Raw genomic sequence first — 14,033 nt, forward strand, 5'->3', positions numbered from 1 at the left:
GGAACCCCTTGTATAACACAATACATCAACAAGCCCTGAAGTGTCCAATAAGTACAGTAGATCTTACTAACTGCTTTGGGGCTCATCTACCTTTGGATGTAAGTCATGTTATGACACGCCTCTCGGATGTAGCTGGACATGTCACTGCTTCTAGGTGCCACCTTCACAATCTCCCTGACATGCTTTTACAGAAGTAGGCAATTATAATTTAACATGTCCCACAGAACAGAAAACTCTATTTATACTTGGTAAATTTAAAAAGTTACAAATTACAATAAAGATTGAGGGTCTGAGTCAATATTCTGAGTAAACTAATAAAAACCACATATTGCAATGCAAGGGGTGCACATGCATTTATTTATTTGCCAGTACTCAGTTGTGGATTGTTCACTAGGCATGTGAGGTACGTGCCCAGGGGCACCACTGGCTGTGGGCTTCAGGGCAGTTTGCCAATTGTGAGTAGTGACTACTTGGATAATGAAGAAAGACTACATCCCCTGTTGTGCATCAAGGGCAGTCTCAGGAACCCTGAAGACTAGATTTGTTCTCAGGGGTAGTCCTGTGAGCATGTGTAATCCAGCTGGCTGGAAGAGTTGGTCCTTAGCTCTTGATAGAAGATAATGAAAGAACACAATACCAGGTAGCTGGGAGAGAGGAGTCTCACCAGAAATCACCAATAACCAATAATATTGTGCCTAGAGGCCACTTGACCTCTAAATCTACCACTACAATGTAATGAGTCTGGGTCCCCTTAGTTTTTGCGAAACACCACTTTGCCCCGCCTCCACTCTGTCCTGTCCCTCTCTGCCGTTCTGTCCCCTTCTCCGGCTTTGTCGTGTTTCCGAAGGCCCCACAAAGGCTCCAGCCATTGTATCTTGTTATTTGCACTGTGAAGAGAGGGAAAGGCCTGAAAAAGAAGAAGCAAGTTTTCATATTAAATAAATGTGACATTAGAGATGGGGCTTTGATGGATCGTTAATATAGAACCTTCTCCCAATTTCTGCCATTGTTTCTGCTAACTGCTATTTTGCAGGCTGTGTTTGAAAATGACAGTTAGAAGTTGATTGATTGGATCTTTATCAATCTCCACTTTATCTCTCTCTCCAAGGTTTGAGACAAAAGACCATTGGCATGCATTATTCAAATAAATGCTGCATACAGCAATCCCCATTATTCTCAATAGTGACTGTTATCTGGGTCAGCTTTGTAGACATCTGAATTTCCCTCTCTGGCAGGTGGACAGTGATGTGGGTGGGCCCAGACTAGTTGCATCAGTAGGCCCTTCCTCCTCAAAGCAAAATGCAACCATTCATGCATGTTTGAATAGGGGGCAGGGCTAAAATAAACAATTATGATAGAATTTCTTTCATTAGGCCCCACCCCCCCCCCCTCCTGGCACATTCTGGAGATTCACCGTATTTATCTTCATATGCGTGACAGATGTCCACGCTTCCAGTGGTGTAGAAGACTAACTGAAAAATGAGAAGTCTCCTGCAGATTCCAGGAGAGTAGGCAAGTATGTTGTAGATTTGTTCTACATGTGAGCAGCCTTGTGACCATGCAAACAGGGTGAGAGGCAGTGCCAGATTAAGCCTTCGGGGGGCCCAGGGCACTTTAGACAGGGGGCCCCCTTGCACTTGTCATTACTGTCCGCAAACTGCATGGGGGGATATTACACTGTCAAAACACAGAGTAAAGGCAGTATAAACTTGGTCCAAAATTTTTTTTTTTTAATAAATGCCAACCACAGGGGCCCCTAGCTAGAGGGGGGCCCAGGGGCACTGACCCCTTGTGCCCCCATTATAATCCGGCCCTGGTGAGAGGTATTAGTAATGTGATAGCAATAGCTAGGACTTTACTACAGTCCTCTTTGCAGGCAAGGATAGTACATAGTAGTCATTGTCTCAGATTGTGTTTGTTAATTACCAATGGAAAATTACTACCAACCAATGAAGACTAGACCTGTTGAAGTATGGGCAAATGTATAAGCCTTGGGTTTCTGATACCTGCCTGTCTTTTTCTCATTACTTTATAAAATGACTATTAAAATACATTTAGTAAGGGTGGCAACCGTGAAGTTGATTTGAACATTTAGGATTTTTGTTTACTGAGTTTTATCATTTCAATTCAACTGCAATTTTTAATTAAATTGAACACCTGATTTCTACATTCATTCTCCAGACTTATTATACCTTCCTTGGCAAAGTTGCAACCTTAAAACCATTGCATAACGAGAGCATGTATTCTGCCAAGATGCCCCTACTTTAGCGAAACTAAAGACAATCCTGATGGAAATCAAATTTCATGAGGTCAGACATAGGGAGAGATATAGAATCAACCAATCAGCTCCTAATGCAACCTTTGAAATGGCAGTTATAAGCTGATTGGTTTGTTGTTTATTTAAGCTAATTTATTGCCTGGACTTTTAAATGGGAATGTATTGGGTGGAGTTTGCAATCATTGCATTCACATGGCAAGCTTTCCTATTTAAAGTTTTGTATAGGCTGTAAGCCCTAGGCTGTTAGTGCCTCCATAGAAGTGCTGACATAAAAGTTCTATTATATTAATAATTTTAGCATAATACCTATGTTAAACCAAAGATAAACTGAAGGCAAACAACTACAAACCAACAATAACACACTTGGACTGCACTAATACCTTAAAAGTATGTAATTAATCTCTATGCTCTCTACATTTCTGTGCTATGCAAACTCTTGCATGATTTGAAAAGTTTTGATGTAATAAATTGATTGTAATTGTTATTACTTATTTGAGGAAGTTGTTGAGTGAATGATAGTTTAGGGTTGCCTGGTGTCTACTCAAACACAGTGCAAATTATCTCCTTTTATTATGACCATTTGGCCATTAGTGTTCAGGTGTAGCCTGACTTAAGCAGACTCACCATATCTTTAGATTTAGTGAAGTGCAGCTGTGTTGTAACTGATAAAGTGATTTCTAAACAGTAAAAAAGAAAAAAACAGACATTGAACAACATCATCAAACAGGTATCTTCAACTTTAGACTTGAATTTTGGGTACTTGTTTCCTAGCACGGCCACACCGATTTACATCGGGGTGGTCGTGTCGGAAAAATCGGGTCGATCGCATCGCATGCGATTTGGTCGCATGCGATGCGATCGACGCGACCGACCGATTTTGGACCCGATTTTTTTTTTTTTATGAAATGTAAATCGGGTCCCTGGGACCCGATTTTACATTGGATTCAATGTAAAATATTCCCAACCCCCCCAAATGTCACTGCGTACACCCCACCCCACGATAGACGCCAACCCGAAGCGTGGCGAGCGCAGCGAGCCCGCGAGGGGCGGCGGTGCGCGTCCTCCGACCTTTTCATTCCCCTACTATCCACGTCGGCGTGGAGTTGAGAATAGAATAGTGTGGTGAGCGCAGCGAGCCACCGAGCCCGAAGCGTGGCGAGCGGACGCGGATACCTTCACAGGTAAACGCGTCCCTTCGCGGACTTCACAGGTGTCCGCGTCGCCACGGACACCTGTGAAGCCCGCGAGGGGACGCGTATAACTGTGAAGGTATCCGCGTCCCCTCGCCACGCTTCGGGCTCAGTGGCTCGCTGCGCTCGCCACACTATTCTATTCTCAACTCCACGCCGACGTGGATAGTAGGGGAATGAAAAGGTCGGAGGACGCGCACCGCCGCCGCTCGCCACGCTTCGGGTTGGCGTCTATCGTGGGGTGACGACGGGGACATCTAAAATGTGAAATGGGTCATATTGGCCCATTTGACATTTTTCAAATTTTTTCAGGATTTCAATGTTAAAAAATCTTTTAACATTGAAGCCTATGTAAAAATCGGGGGCATCGCGTCGGGACCTATGTTAATGGTCCCGACCGACACGATGCCCCCGATATTTTACCTTTCCCGACACGATTTCAATGTTAAAATATTTTTTAACATTGAAGCCTATGGGGAAATCGCGGGCATCGCGGGCATCGCGTCGGTCGCGTCGGGACCATTGTTAACGATCCCGACCGACGCGATGCCCCCGATATTTTGTCCTAGCCGGCCAAATGGACCTGATTTCAAAGGAAATCGGGTCCATCGTATGGATCGTGTACCTTAACTTAAAGGTACACGATCCATAAGATTTGTGGCCGTGCTAGGAAACAAGTACCAAATTTTGTACTGTCTGAACATGGCTAGGAATAACAGATGCACAGGCAAAATTTTTAAAACTATGGGTGAGATTTAATGGGATGAGAGATTCAGAAAGTGAGAGATTTGGTGAGAAATCTCCAGTTTTTTTTATAACGGCAATCATTTACACTTTAAAATCAAACTGGTTTTGCAGTGTAAATGATTGCCACTTTAAAAAAACTGGAGATTTCTTACCAAATCTCTCACTTTCTGAATCTCTCATCCTATTAAATCTCACCTTTAGTGTGGAAATGCTAGAAGCCTAAATTCCTGAGCTAATTGCAATGCTGACAAGGGGTGACCTAGACATTGTGGCTATTACAGAGACATGGTGTAATGAGAATCATGACTGGGACATAGCTATACCAGGATACAATTTATTTAGGAAGGACAGAATGGGAAGAATCGGAGGAGGGGTAGCAATGTATGTAAACAAAAGCATAAATGCTACTTTAATACAAAACATTGATGAAAAAAACTGAGGCCCTTTGGGTGACCATAGAAATGGGGGAGAAGGACACTATTCACACTGGGGTAATCTATAGGCCACCAGGCCAAGGGCAGGATTTAGACAGGAGCCTATTGCTTGATGTCACTAAAATGGCTATAAAGGGAGAGGTCATAATCATGGGATACTTTAATCTACCTGATGTGAATTGGGAGGAGTCTTTTGCAAGATCAACTACAAGTGGCACATTTTTAAATTCCCTAGAGGGAGCATCTCTCAAGCAATTGGTGAGGGAGCCTACTCGCAAAGACTCAATATTAGATTTAATACTCACAAATGGTGACATGATATCAGACATATATGTGGGTGAGAACCTAGGATCCAGTGATCATCAAGCAGTATGGTTTAGTATCAAGGCAGGATCCAACTCCAGTCACACAAAAACTAAGGTGTTGGATTTTAGGAAGGCTGACTTTGCAAGAATGGGGAGATGTTTAAGAGATTTATTAGCGAATTGGAGGAACTTGAAAGGAGTGCAGGAGAGGTGGAAAAAATAAAAAAGTGCAATACTAAAGGCAACGGACCGTTGTATCAAAAGGGTTAAGAAAAGCACCAGGAAAAAGAAGCCAGTGTGGTTTACAAAAGAGGGATCAACTAGTGTAAAAGCAAAAAAGATGGCCTTTAGGACATACAAGTAGACTCAAAATAATAACGACAAAGAAGTGTACCTTGCCAGATGCAAGGAGGCTAAGAAAGTGATCAGGCGGGTGTGGTACAGGGGTCCGACAGTCGGGATCCTGACAGTCATTAGCCCGATGTCGGGATCCCGACTGGCCGGACTAAGACAGCATGGTTAGCACAACTAAACCCCTTGCGGGCTCGCTGCGCTCGCCATGCTGTCGGGAACCCGGCTGTCTGTGTTTTGACAGTCGGGATCCCGATTGTCTGGACCCCGTCCGGCACCCGATAAGGCATTCCAAGGCACATGCTGAGAAGAAAATGGCTCAGTCAGTAGATAAAGGAAGCAAAACTTTTTTTAAGTATATAAGTGAAAGGAGAAAATCAGATGGAGGAATAATGAGACTTTGGTCAGATACTGAGAATTTGGTGGAGGGAGACAAGCCAATTGCAGATCATCTAAATAATTATTTTTGCTCTGTATTCACTATAGAAGGAGAAGGGAAGGGACCACAATTAAGTTGCAAGGACATTCAGAAAAATAAGGTAGATGGAAGTACATTTACTAAGGAGAAAGTCCTAACTGAACTTTCAATACTGAAAGTGGATAAATCAATGGGGCCAGACAGAATGCATCCAAGGATACTAAAAGAACTAAAAGATGTGCTGGTAGCGCCATTAACAGATTTATTCAACCAGTCACTAGATACAGGTGCAGTTCAAGAGGAGTGGAAAAGAGCAAATGTAGTTCCACTGCACAAACGCGGAAGCAAAGAAGAAGCAAGTAACTACAGACCAGTGAGCCTTACATCAGTAGTAGGGAAATGAATGGAAACACTATTAAAAGAAAGAATAGTGGAATATCTTAAATTAAACAACTTACAGGATCCAAAACAGCATGTTTTTACTGCAGGGAGATCATGCAAAGCAAATCTTATTTACTTTTTTGACTCCGTGACCAAAATAGATGAAGGGGGGCCGTAGATGTGGCATATCTAGACTTTATTAAGGCATTTGACACTGTCCCACATCGCAGACTGCTAAATAAACTTGAAAGTGTGGGATTGGATTATAAAAAAATTACATGGATAAGAACCTGGTTGCAGGATAGGAAACAGACAGTTGTAGTAAATGGAGTGCATTCTATGGAGGGACATGTTACCAGTGGAGTACCCCAGGGATCTGTACTTGGATCAGTGCTCTTTAATATCTTTGTTAGTGACATTGAAAATGGTATTGAAGGGAAAGTATGCCCTTTTGCAGATGACACAAAGATATGCAACAGAGTAGACACACCAGGCTGAAATGACTGATGATCTAGGTAAACTTGAGAATTGGTCAAGAACATGGCAACTACAGTTTAATGCTAAAAAATGCTAAATTATGCACTTGGGACTCAAAAACCCAAAGGCTTAATATAGTATCAAGGGTACGATAATGGAAACTACTGAGGAAGAAAGAGATCTAGGAGTCACTATTTCAAGTGACTTAACTCAGGAAAGCAATGTAGCAAAGCAATGAGGAAGGCAAGTCAGATGCTTGGTTGCATAGGGAGAGGAATCAGTAGCAGAAAAAAATATGTAATAATGCCACTTTATAGGTCATTGGTATGGCCTCATCTGGAATACTGTGTCCAGTTCTGGAGACCATATCTTCAAAAGGATATAAATACATTAGAGACTGTAAAAAGAAGGGCAACTAAAATGGTGCATGGCCTACATCACAAAACTTACCTGGAAAGACCAAAAGATCTTAAAATGTATAGTTTGGAGCAGAAAAGGGAAAGGGGGGACATGATAGAAATCTTTAAATATATCAAGAGTTTTAACATAGTACAGGAGGGAAATTTTCTTCAAAGGAAAAGAAGTAATAGAACACGAGGACATGCACTGAAGCTGGAGGGAGGTAGGTTCAGGGGAAATGTTAGAAAAAAATACTCCACAGAAAGTGTAGTGGATAAGTGGAATAGCCTCCCATCAGAGGTGGTAGAGGCTAGAACAATTTAAACATGCTTGGGATAGGCATATGAATATCCTTACAAAAAAATAAGGATCAAAAAGGGTTGAGATTACCTAAAGGATAAAAAAAGGGGGCAGACTAGTTGGGCCAAATGGTTCTTATCTGCCATCAAATTCTATGTTACTTTGGGGCAGATGTATCAAGAACTAAAAAGAGTGGAGGAGTGGATCAGTGAAGAGGTTGCCCATACATCCAATCACCATTGAAGTAGAATTTATTAAGTATACTCTATAAAACGATAGGTAGAAACTAATGTGTTGCTATGGGCAACTACTGTATTTGACTCGACTGGTCCACTTCTCCACCTTTTCAGTTCTTAGTTAGAATAGCTTCCTCTCTTTTACAGTACCTGACACCCAAAGTAGTTACTTCAATGAAGTGATCAATTGTCAGTGATGCTTCTGGTTATATATATATATATATATATATATATATATATATATATATATATATATATATACAGTATGTATAAGTTTAAAATGATGGGACCCTTAGGGGTAAATTAAAGCTTCTAAAATTGAAAAAGAAGGGGTTGTTGCCCATAGCAATAGCCTGGGAAAACCTTGGTGTAAATTGCTGTAAAATTACATCTTATGCTGTACCAAAGACCCAAAGTTGTAGTTTGTTAAAGCCTCCATCATAATGTTAGAATGTGTTTGCATTGATACTCAGTGACAGCAATGAAATCAGGTGTGGTGTGGTTTGAAACACACCGCTCCTGACTTATTAATAGCTTGTGTGTGATTCATTTATTATTTGTGTGTTCTGTGCATTGTACTGTCTTTGTGTGTGGGTGTATGTTGTACTGTGTGTGGTGTGCTATGTATGTGTGTGTATGAGTTGTGTGTATCTGTCCCATGTGTAACTGTGTGAGGTGCGCTCCGTATATATGTGTGTGCATGCCAGGCTGTGTGTGTTATAGTACTGTAGTGTACAAGGAACTGATGCTGTGCAGTGCATCAGGCCCTTGTGTATAACACGCTTCCCTGGGTGATGCCCCAGGCCCCGCCTACAAGTCCTCCAAGTCTGCCCGCTTCTTCAGTAGAGTTGACTAGTTGCTGCCCCATCTTGGCAGCGTGCACTCTGTACTACCGCTACGGTGCCAAGTTTCTATGCCTGGTTATAGGCTCCTGTCATGGTACACCCATCTCTAGTCTAGGGGAAAAGGACTGTCACTATATTATCTTTAAATACTGACACTAATAGTTGCCTTCACATCACAATATCAATGACTATACCACACACAGCCGCCAGCCATCGACGATAATGATGAGGATTACCATGTATGGCTGTGTGTGGTACAAGTGTTGTACCACACACAGTCATACATGGTAATCCTCATCATCAGTTGCTGCCAGGCTGAGTACCGTACTAGCAGGGTATATAATCAATTTCTGGGGGTACAGTGTGCATTAATATTATATGATTTGCTTCCTTTCAAATCAAGGTGGTAACGTTGGCGTATCTAAATATATTTTGAGGTGAAAGGTAAAAAAGTTCCCTGACCCCTGGTCTACGGCATAATCAGACGGAGACCAGGGAAACATACAGACATATTTGTTACATCCACAATAGAGGAGCAAAAAAGAAAAAGTCACCTAAACAGCACAAAAAAAGTTATATGTCAAAAATCCATTAGAAATCTGTCATATTTCTAAAAAGTGTAACAAAAGTACTTGTGGCTACAAATGTACCAGTTCTACAGCAAAATGAATGAAGGTTTCTGTATAAAAAAGGGTGATGGATTGATTGTAAAAATGAAGTGGTTCTAGCTACAAAATGAATGTGCCTTGCGGTTGGGAATTCCAGTTATATAGGCCTTTATTTGTGTATGCTAACTTCACTACAATGAAACAACAAAGTATTACAGATTATAATACCAAACTCTGCATTTCCCCCAGAGCTTCAACATTATAAATGAATGTCTCTCCATCTGTAATATTTATAAGTCACAAAACAAACATAAAAAGTGAATAATGGCTAACGTCAACATTATAAAAAAAAAGAATGTGTTGTCAACAGAGATCTAGGGGTAAATTTCTTAAGGCTTCTAAACATAAAAAGAGTTTATGTTGCCCATAGCAACCATAATGTCTATTCTTTCTCTATTGCATCCTAAAAAATGATAGACAGAATCTGATTGGTTGTTATGGGTCTTTCAGCGGCAGGCGGGCATTGGCAGGGGGGTGGGCTGTCAGCAGCAGACAGGCAGGTAGCGGAAGATGCCTGCGCAATGGCAACCTCCCCTGCCTAGGTAAAAAAACTAGGGTAACGGTGCCCATGCACGGTACAATTGCCGGGTGCGATGAGATGTCCAGGTCCGTGTCTAGTCCAAATTGCATATAATAATTGTACCTTGTATGGGCACCTTAAGAGCTTTTTCCATGGCTTGTTACCGTTTAACATGCTAAAAAGCCCTGCTTGGTACCCAGGTAAGAATCCCAGGTTACTAGACCCATGATTTTTACCTGGTCACCATTTCCGCTGACAAAAATCCCAGATTGGTGCACGTTCACATGCAAAATAATGGGATTTTTAAGTCGTGGAAAAGGGGTATTACTCGTGCCAAGCATCTGTTTCCTCAGATATCAGCAAGGGTTAAAATGAGGGGGGACGGGGTGGAACTGAGTTCCACCACCTCTAATGATGAGGTGGAAGATTTTAACCTCCACATTGGCCCTGCACAGTAATTCTCACTGAAAAGCATTAAACAGGAGTTTGCGGGGGGATGCCAAAAAACCTACCACTTGCCCTGTCTCTGTCTAATGGGGGGAGGAGGAGGGTGATTAGGTGGCATATAAGGGGTAATTAGGGGGCATATAGATACGAGTCCCCCCACCTCTGCATGACCACACAGACTTGGTAGAAATATCTGCTTCCACTGGGCAAGTGCATCAGCTCCATTCCACTATTTATACTGCATGTAGTAGGGGAAGGGTGGTTTCTGGGCAACTGGAACACCCCCCTCTGTGTATGCCTATGTAATGGTGCAGCACTGACTTACCTCTGTTCCAGGTCTGGCAGTTCAGCACAGTTTCTGCACCAGTGGTGTCAGCTGTGGAACTCCCTGGTAGATTAATGTCATGTAGCAGTTCTAGTAACATTAACCCTACATTCTAACCCTATCCTTCTCCCCAAAAGCTAAACCTAATGTCAGCTTTATGCACAATGTCCCTCTTGTACACATGTTGACAATCTGCATATGTCAGCAATGTCGACATCATAATTTGACATAGTGACAGCACTTCCTTACTATGCTGTTTGATGCATTAATGGAAAATGACCCCACTACATACCCTATAATAGTCTGAAATTGGAGTGACCAAGAATGACTTGGCTGGCCATACAGATGGCAATTCCCTCAGTGGCGTAACTATAAATTTTGCTCCCCCCTGCCAAAATAGTATCTGGCGACCCCCCCCCCCCCCATAATGCTGCTTACACCATCATTTCACGTACACTGTACGCCACACACCGTAATGCCACTTACACTATACTCCACACACATAATGCCACTTACACTGTACACCACACACATAATGCCACTTACACTGTACACCACACACTGTAATGCCACTTACAATGTACGCCACACACATAATGCCACTTACACTGTATGCCACACACATAATTCCACTTACACTGTACGCCACACACATAATGCCACTTACACTGTACACCACACACATAATGCCACTTACACTGTATGCCACACACATAATGCCACTTACACTGTATGCCACACACATAATGCCACTTACACTGTATGCCACACACATAATGCCACTTACACTGTACACCACACACACAATGCCACTTACACTGTACGCCACACACATAATGCCACTTACACTGTACGCCACACACATAATGCCACTTACACTGTACGCCACACAATGTAATGCCACTTACACTGTACGCCACACACTGTAATGCCACTTACACTGTATGCCACACACATAATGCCACTTACACTGTATGCCACACAACGTAATGCCACTTACACTGTACACCACACTCATAATGCCACTTACACTGTACACCACACACATAATGCCACTTACATTGTACATCACACCGTAATGCCATTTAAACTGTACGCCACACACCATAATGCCACTTACACTGTACGCCACACACCATAATGCCACTTACACTGTACGCCACACACCGTAATACCATTTAAACTGTACGCCACACACCATAATGCCACTTACACTGTATACCACACACATAATGCCACTTACATTGTACACCACACACAATGCCACTTACACTGTATGCCACACACCGTAATGCCACTTACACTGTACGCCACACACATAATGGCACTTACACTGTACGCCACACACCGTAATGCCACTTACAATGTACGCCACACACCGTAATGCCACTTACAATGTACGCCACACACCGTAATGACACTTACAATGTACGCCACACACATAATGACACTTACACTGTACACCACACACATAATGCCACTTACACTGTACGCCACACACATAATGCCACTTACACTGTACGCCACACACATAATGCCACTTACACTGTACGCCACACACCGTAATGCCACTTACAATGTACGCCACACACCGTAATGCCACTTACAATGTACGCCACACACCGTAATGCCACTTACACTGTACGCCACACACATAATGCCACTTACACTGTACACCACACACATAATGCCACTTACACTGTACGCCACACACATAATGCCACTTACACTGTACGCCACACAATGTAATGCCACTTACACTGTACGCCACACACTGTAATGCCACTTACACTGTACGCCACACACATAATGCCACTTACACTGTACGCCACATACCGTAATGCCACTTACAATGTACGCCACACACCGTAATGCCACTTACAATGTACGCCACACACCGTAATGCCACTTACACTGTACGCCACACACATAATGCCACTTACACTGTACACCACACACATAATGCCACTTACATTGTAAGCCACACACCATAATGCCACTTAAACTGTACGCCACACACCGTAATGCCACTTACACTGTACACCACACACATAATGCCACTTACACTGTACGCCACACACCATAATGCCACTTACACTGTACGCCACACACCGTAATGCCACTTACACTGTACACCACACACATAATGCCACTTACACTGTACGCCACACACTGTAATGCACCTTACACTGTACGCTAGACATAAGGTAACACTCAATAGATGTCAGGCAGTAAGTCACCATGGGGAGAAGGAGCAGAACCCTCCCCACATCCACACAGACCCTCCCCAGTGCTTTACCAATAAAAAATTGTGCTTACCTGCATTCTTCAAATGTGTGGCGCTGTACATGGTCTTGTGTTGGTATTGCAGAAAACAGCCATGGAGGGGAGGCATGGGTACACATAAGGACATAGCAGAGCTGCAGAGGTACAGATGGGGAAAGCAAAAGAGGAACACATGGGGGGTCAGAGGTAGAGATGGCAAAGGGTCACACATGGGGTGGAAAGGACACACATGGGGTGGGCAGGAGCAAGGGCACACATATGATGGACAGGGGCACACATGGGGTGGGTAGGGGCACACATGGGGTGGGCAGGGGCACACATGGGGTGGGCAGGTGCAAGGGCACACATATGATGGACAGGGACACACATGGGGTGGGCAGGGGCACACATATGATGGACAGGGACACACATGGGTGGGCAGGAGCAAGCTGCACACATATGGCGAACAGGGGCATACATGGGATGGGTAGGGGCACACATGGGGTGGACAGGGACACACATGAGGTGGACAGGGACACACATGGGGTGAGCAGGGACACACATGGGGTAGGCAGGAGCAAGGGCACACATATGATGGACTGTGGACAGGGACACACATGGGGTGGGTAGGGGCACACATGGGGTGGACAGGGACACACATGGGGTGTGCAGGAGCACACATGGGGTGGGCAGGGGCACACATGGGGTGGGCAGGAGCAAGGGCACACATATGGTGGACAGGGGCACACATATGGTAGACAGGGGCACACATGGGGTGGGCAGGGGCACACATGGGGTAGGTAGAGGCAGTGGCACAGCTAGGGATAGAAACTAGACTGAAGGTGGCCATACACACGCAGATTTATCTGCAGATCTGGCTGGTTGGAACAAAAACATGGTAATGGATGAGAGCAAATGACAGTTGACCATTTGCTTGGAAATGCTGGAAAACTGACAAACTGTCACTAATCCATAACCATGTTTTTGTTCCAACCAGCCAGATCTGAAGATAAATCTTACTAGTGTATGGGCACCTTTACAGTAAGCAGGGGAGGACAGCAGCAGAACTGAGAGAGTGTATCAGGAGATCTGGGGGCGGAGCAACACGTCGTACAGGAGGAAAAGGAAATGCAGAGAGGAAGCTTCTCAGCTGCTGCTGGGACTGGAGGTTTAAGTGCGTGTGAGACTCCAGAGTGGGGGAGGGAAGGTATGGGGCGGATTGGCCCACCGGGAAACCGTGCCATTTCCCGGTGGGCCGGCACCTTTTCTGTCAGAATCGGCCGCCTACCCTACCTGACAGGGCCGCCGCGGCATCTCCGTGCTGGGCTGCGGCACTGTGCCCTAAAGGAAGATGGCTGCGTGTGCTTCCCTCCGGCTCCCTCCTCCCTGCTGCTGCAATGAGCTGCAGGTACAGCTGCTGGCAGCCAGGGGGAGCACTTCTCAGACT

General features: G+C 44.1%; 1 protein-coding gene across 1 annotated transcript; it reads right to left on the reverse strand.

The window, feature by feature from the left end:
• Positions 1 to 320: 320 nt before the first annotated feature.
• Positions 321 to 14,015, reverse strand: LOC146019454 (uncharacterized). Its single transcript, XM_083151989.1, has 3 exons — positions 13,880 to 14,015; positions 12,641 to 12,741; positions 321 to 907 (listed from the first exon to the last, which is right to left on the reverse strand). Exons 1-3 carry the CDS (start codon positions 13,898 to 13,900, stop codon positions 661 to 663), a joined length of 369 nt encoding a protein of 122 aa, XP_083008115.1. The 5' UTR covers positions 13,901 to 14,015; the 3' UTR covers positions 321 to 660.
• Positions 14,016 to 14,033: the final 18 nt, after the last annotated feature.

This window comes from Crinia signifera, chromosome 7 (genome assembly GCF_055691185.1).
Source record: "Crinia signifera chromosome 7, ASM5569118v1, whole genome shotgun sequence".
NCBI classification, from domain to species: domain Eukaryota; kingdom Metazoa; phylum Chordata; class Amphibia; order Anura; family Myobatrachidae; genus Crinia; species Crinia signifera.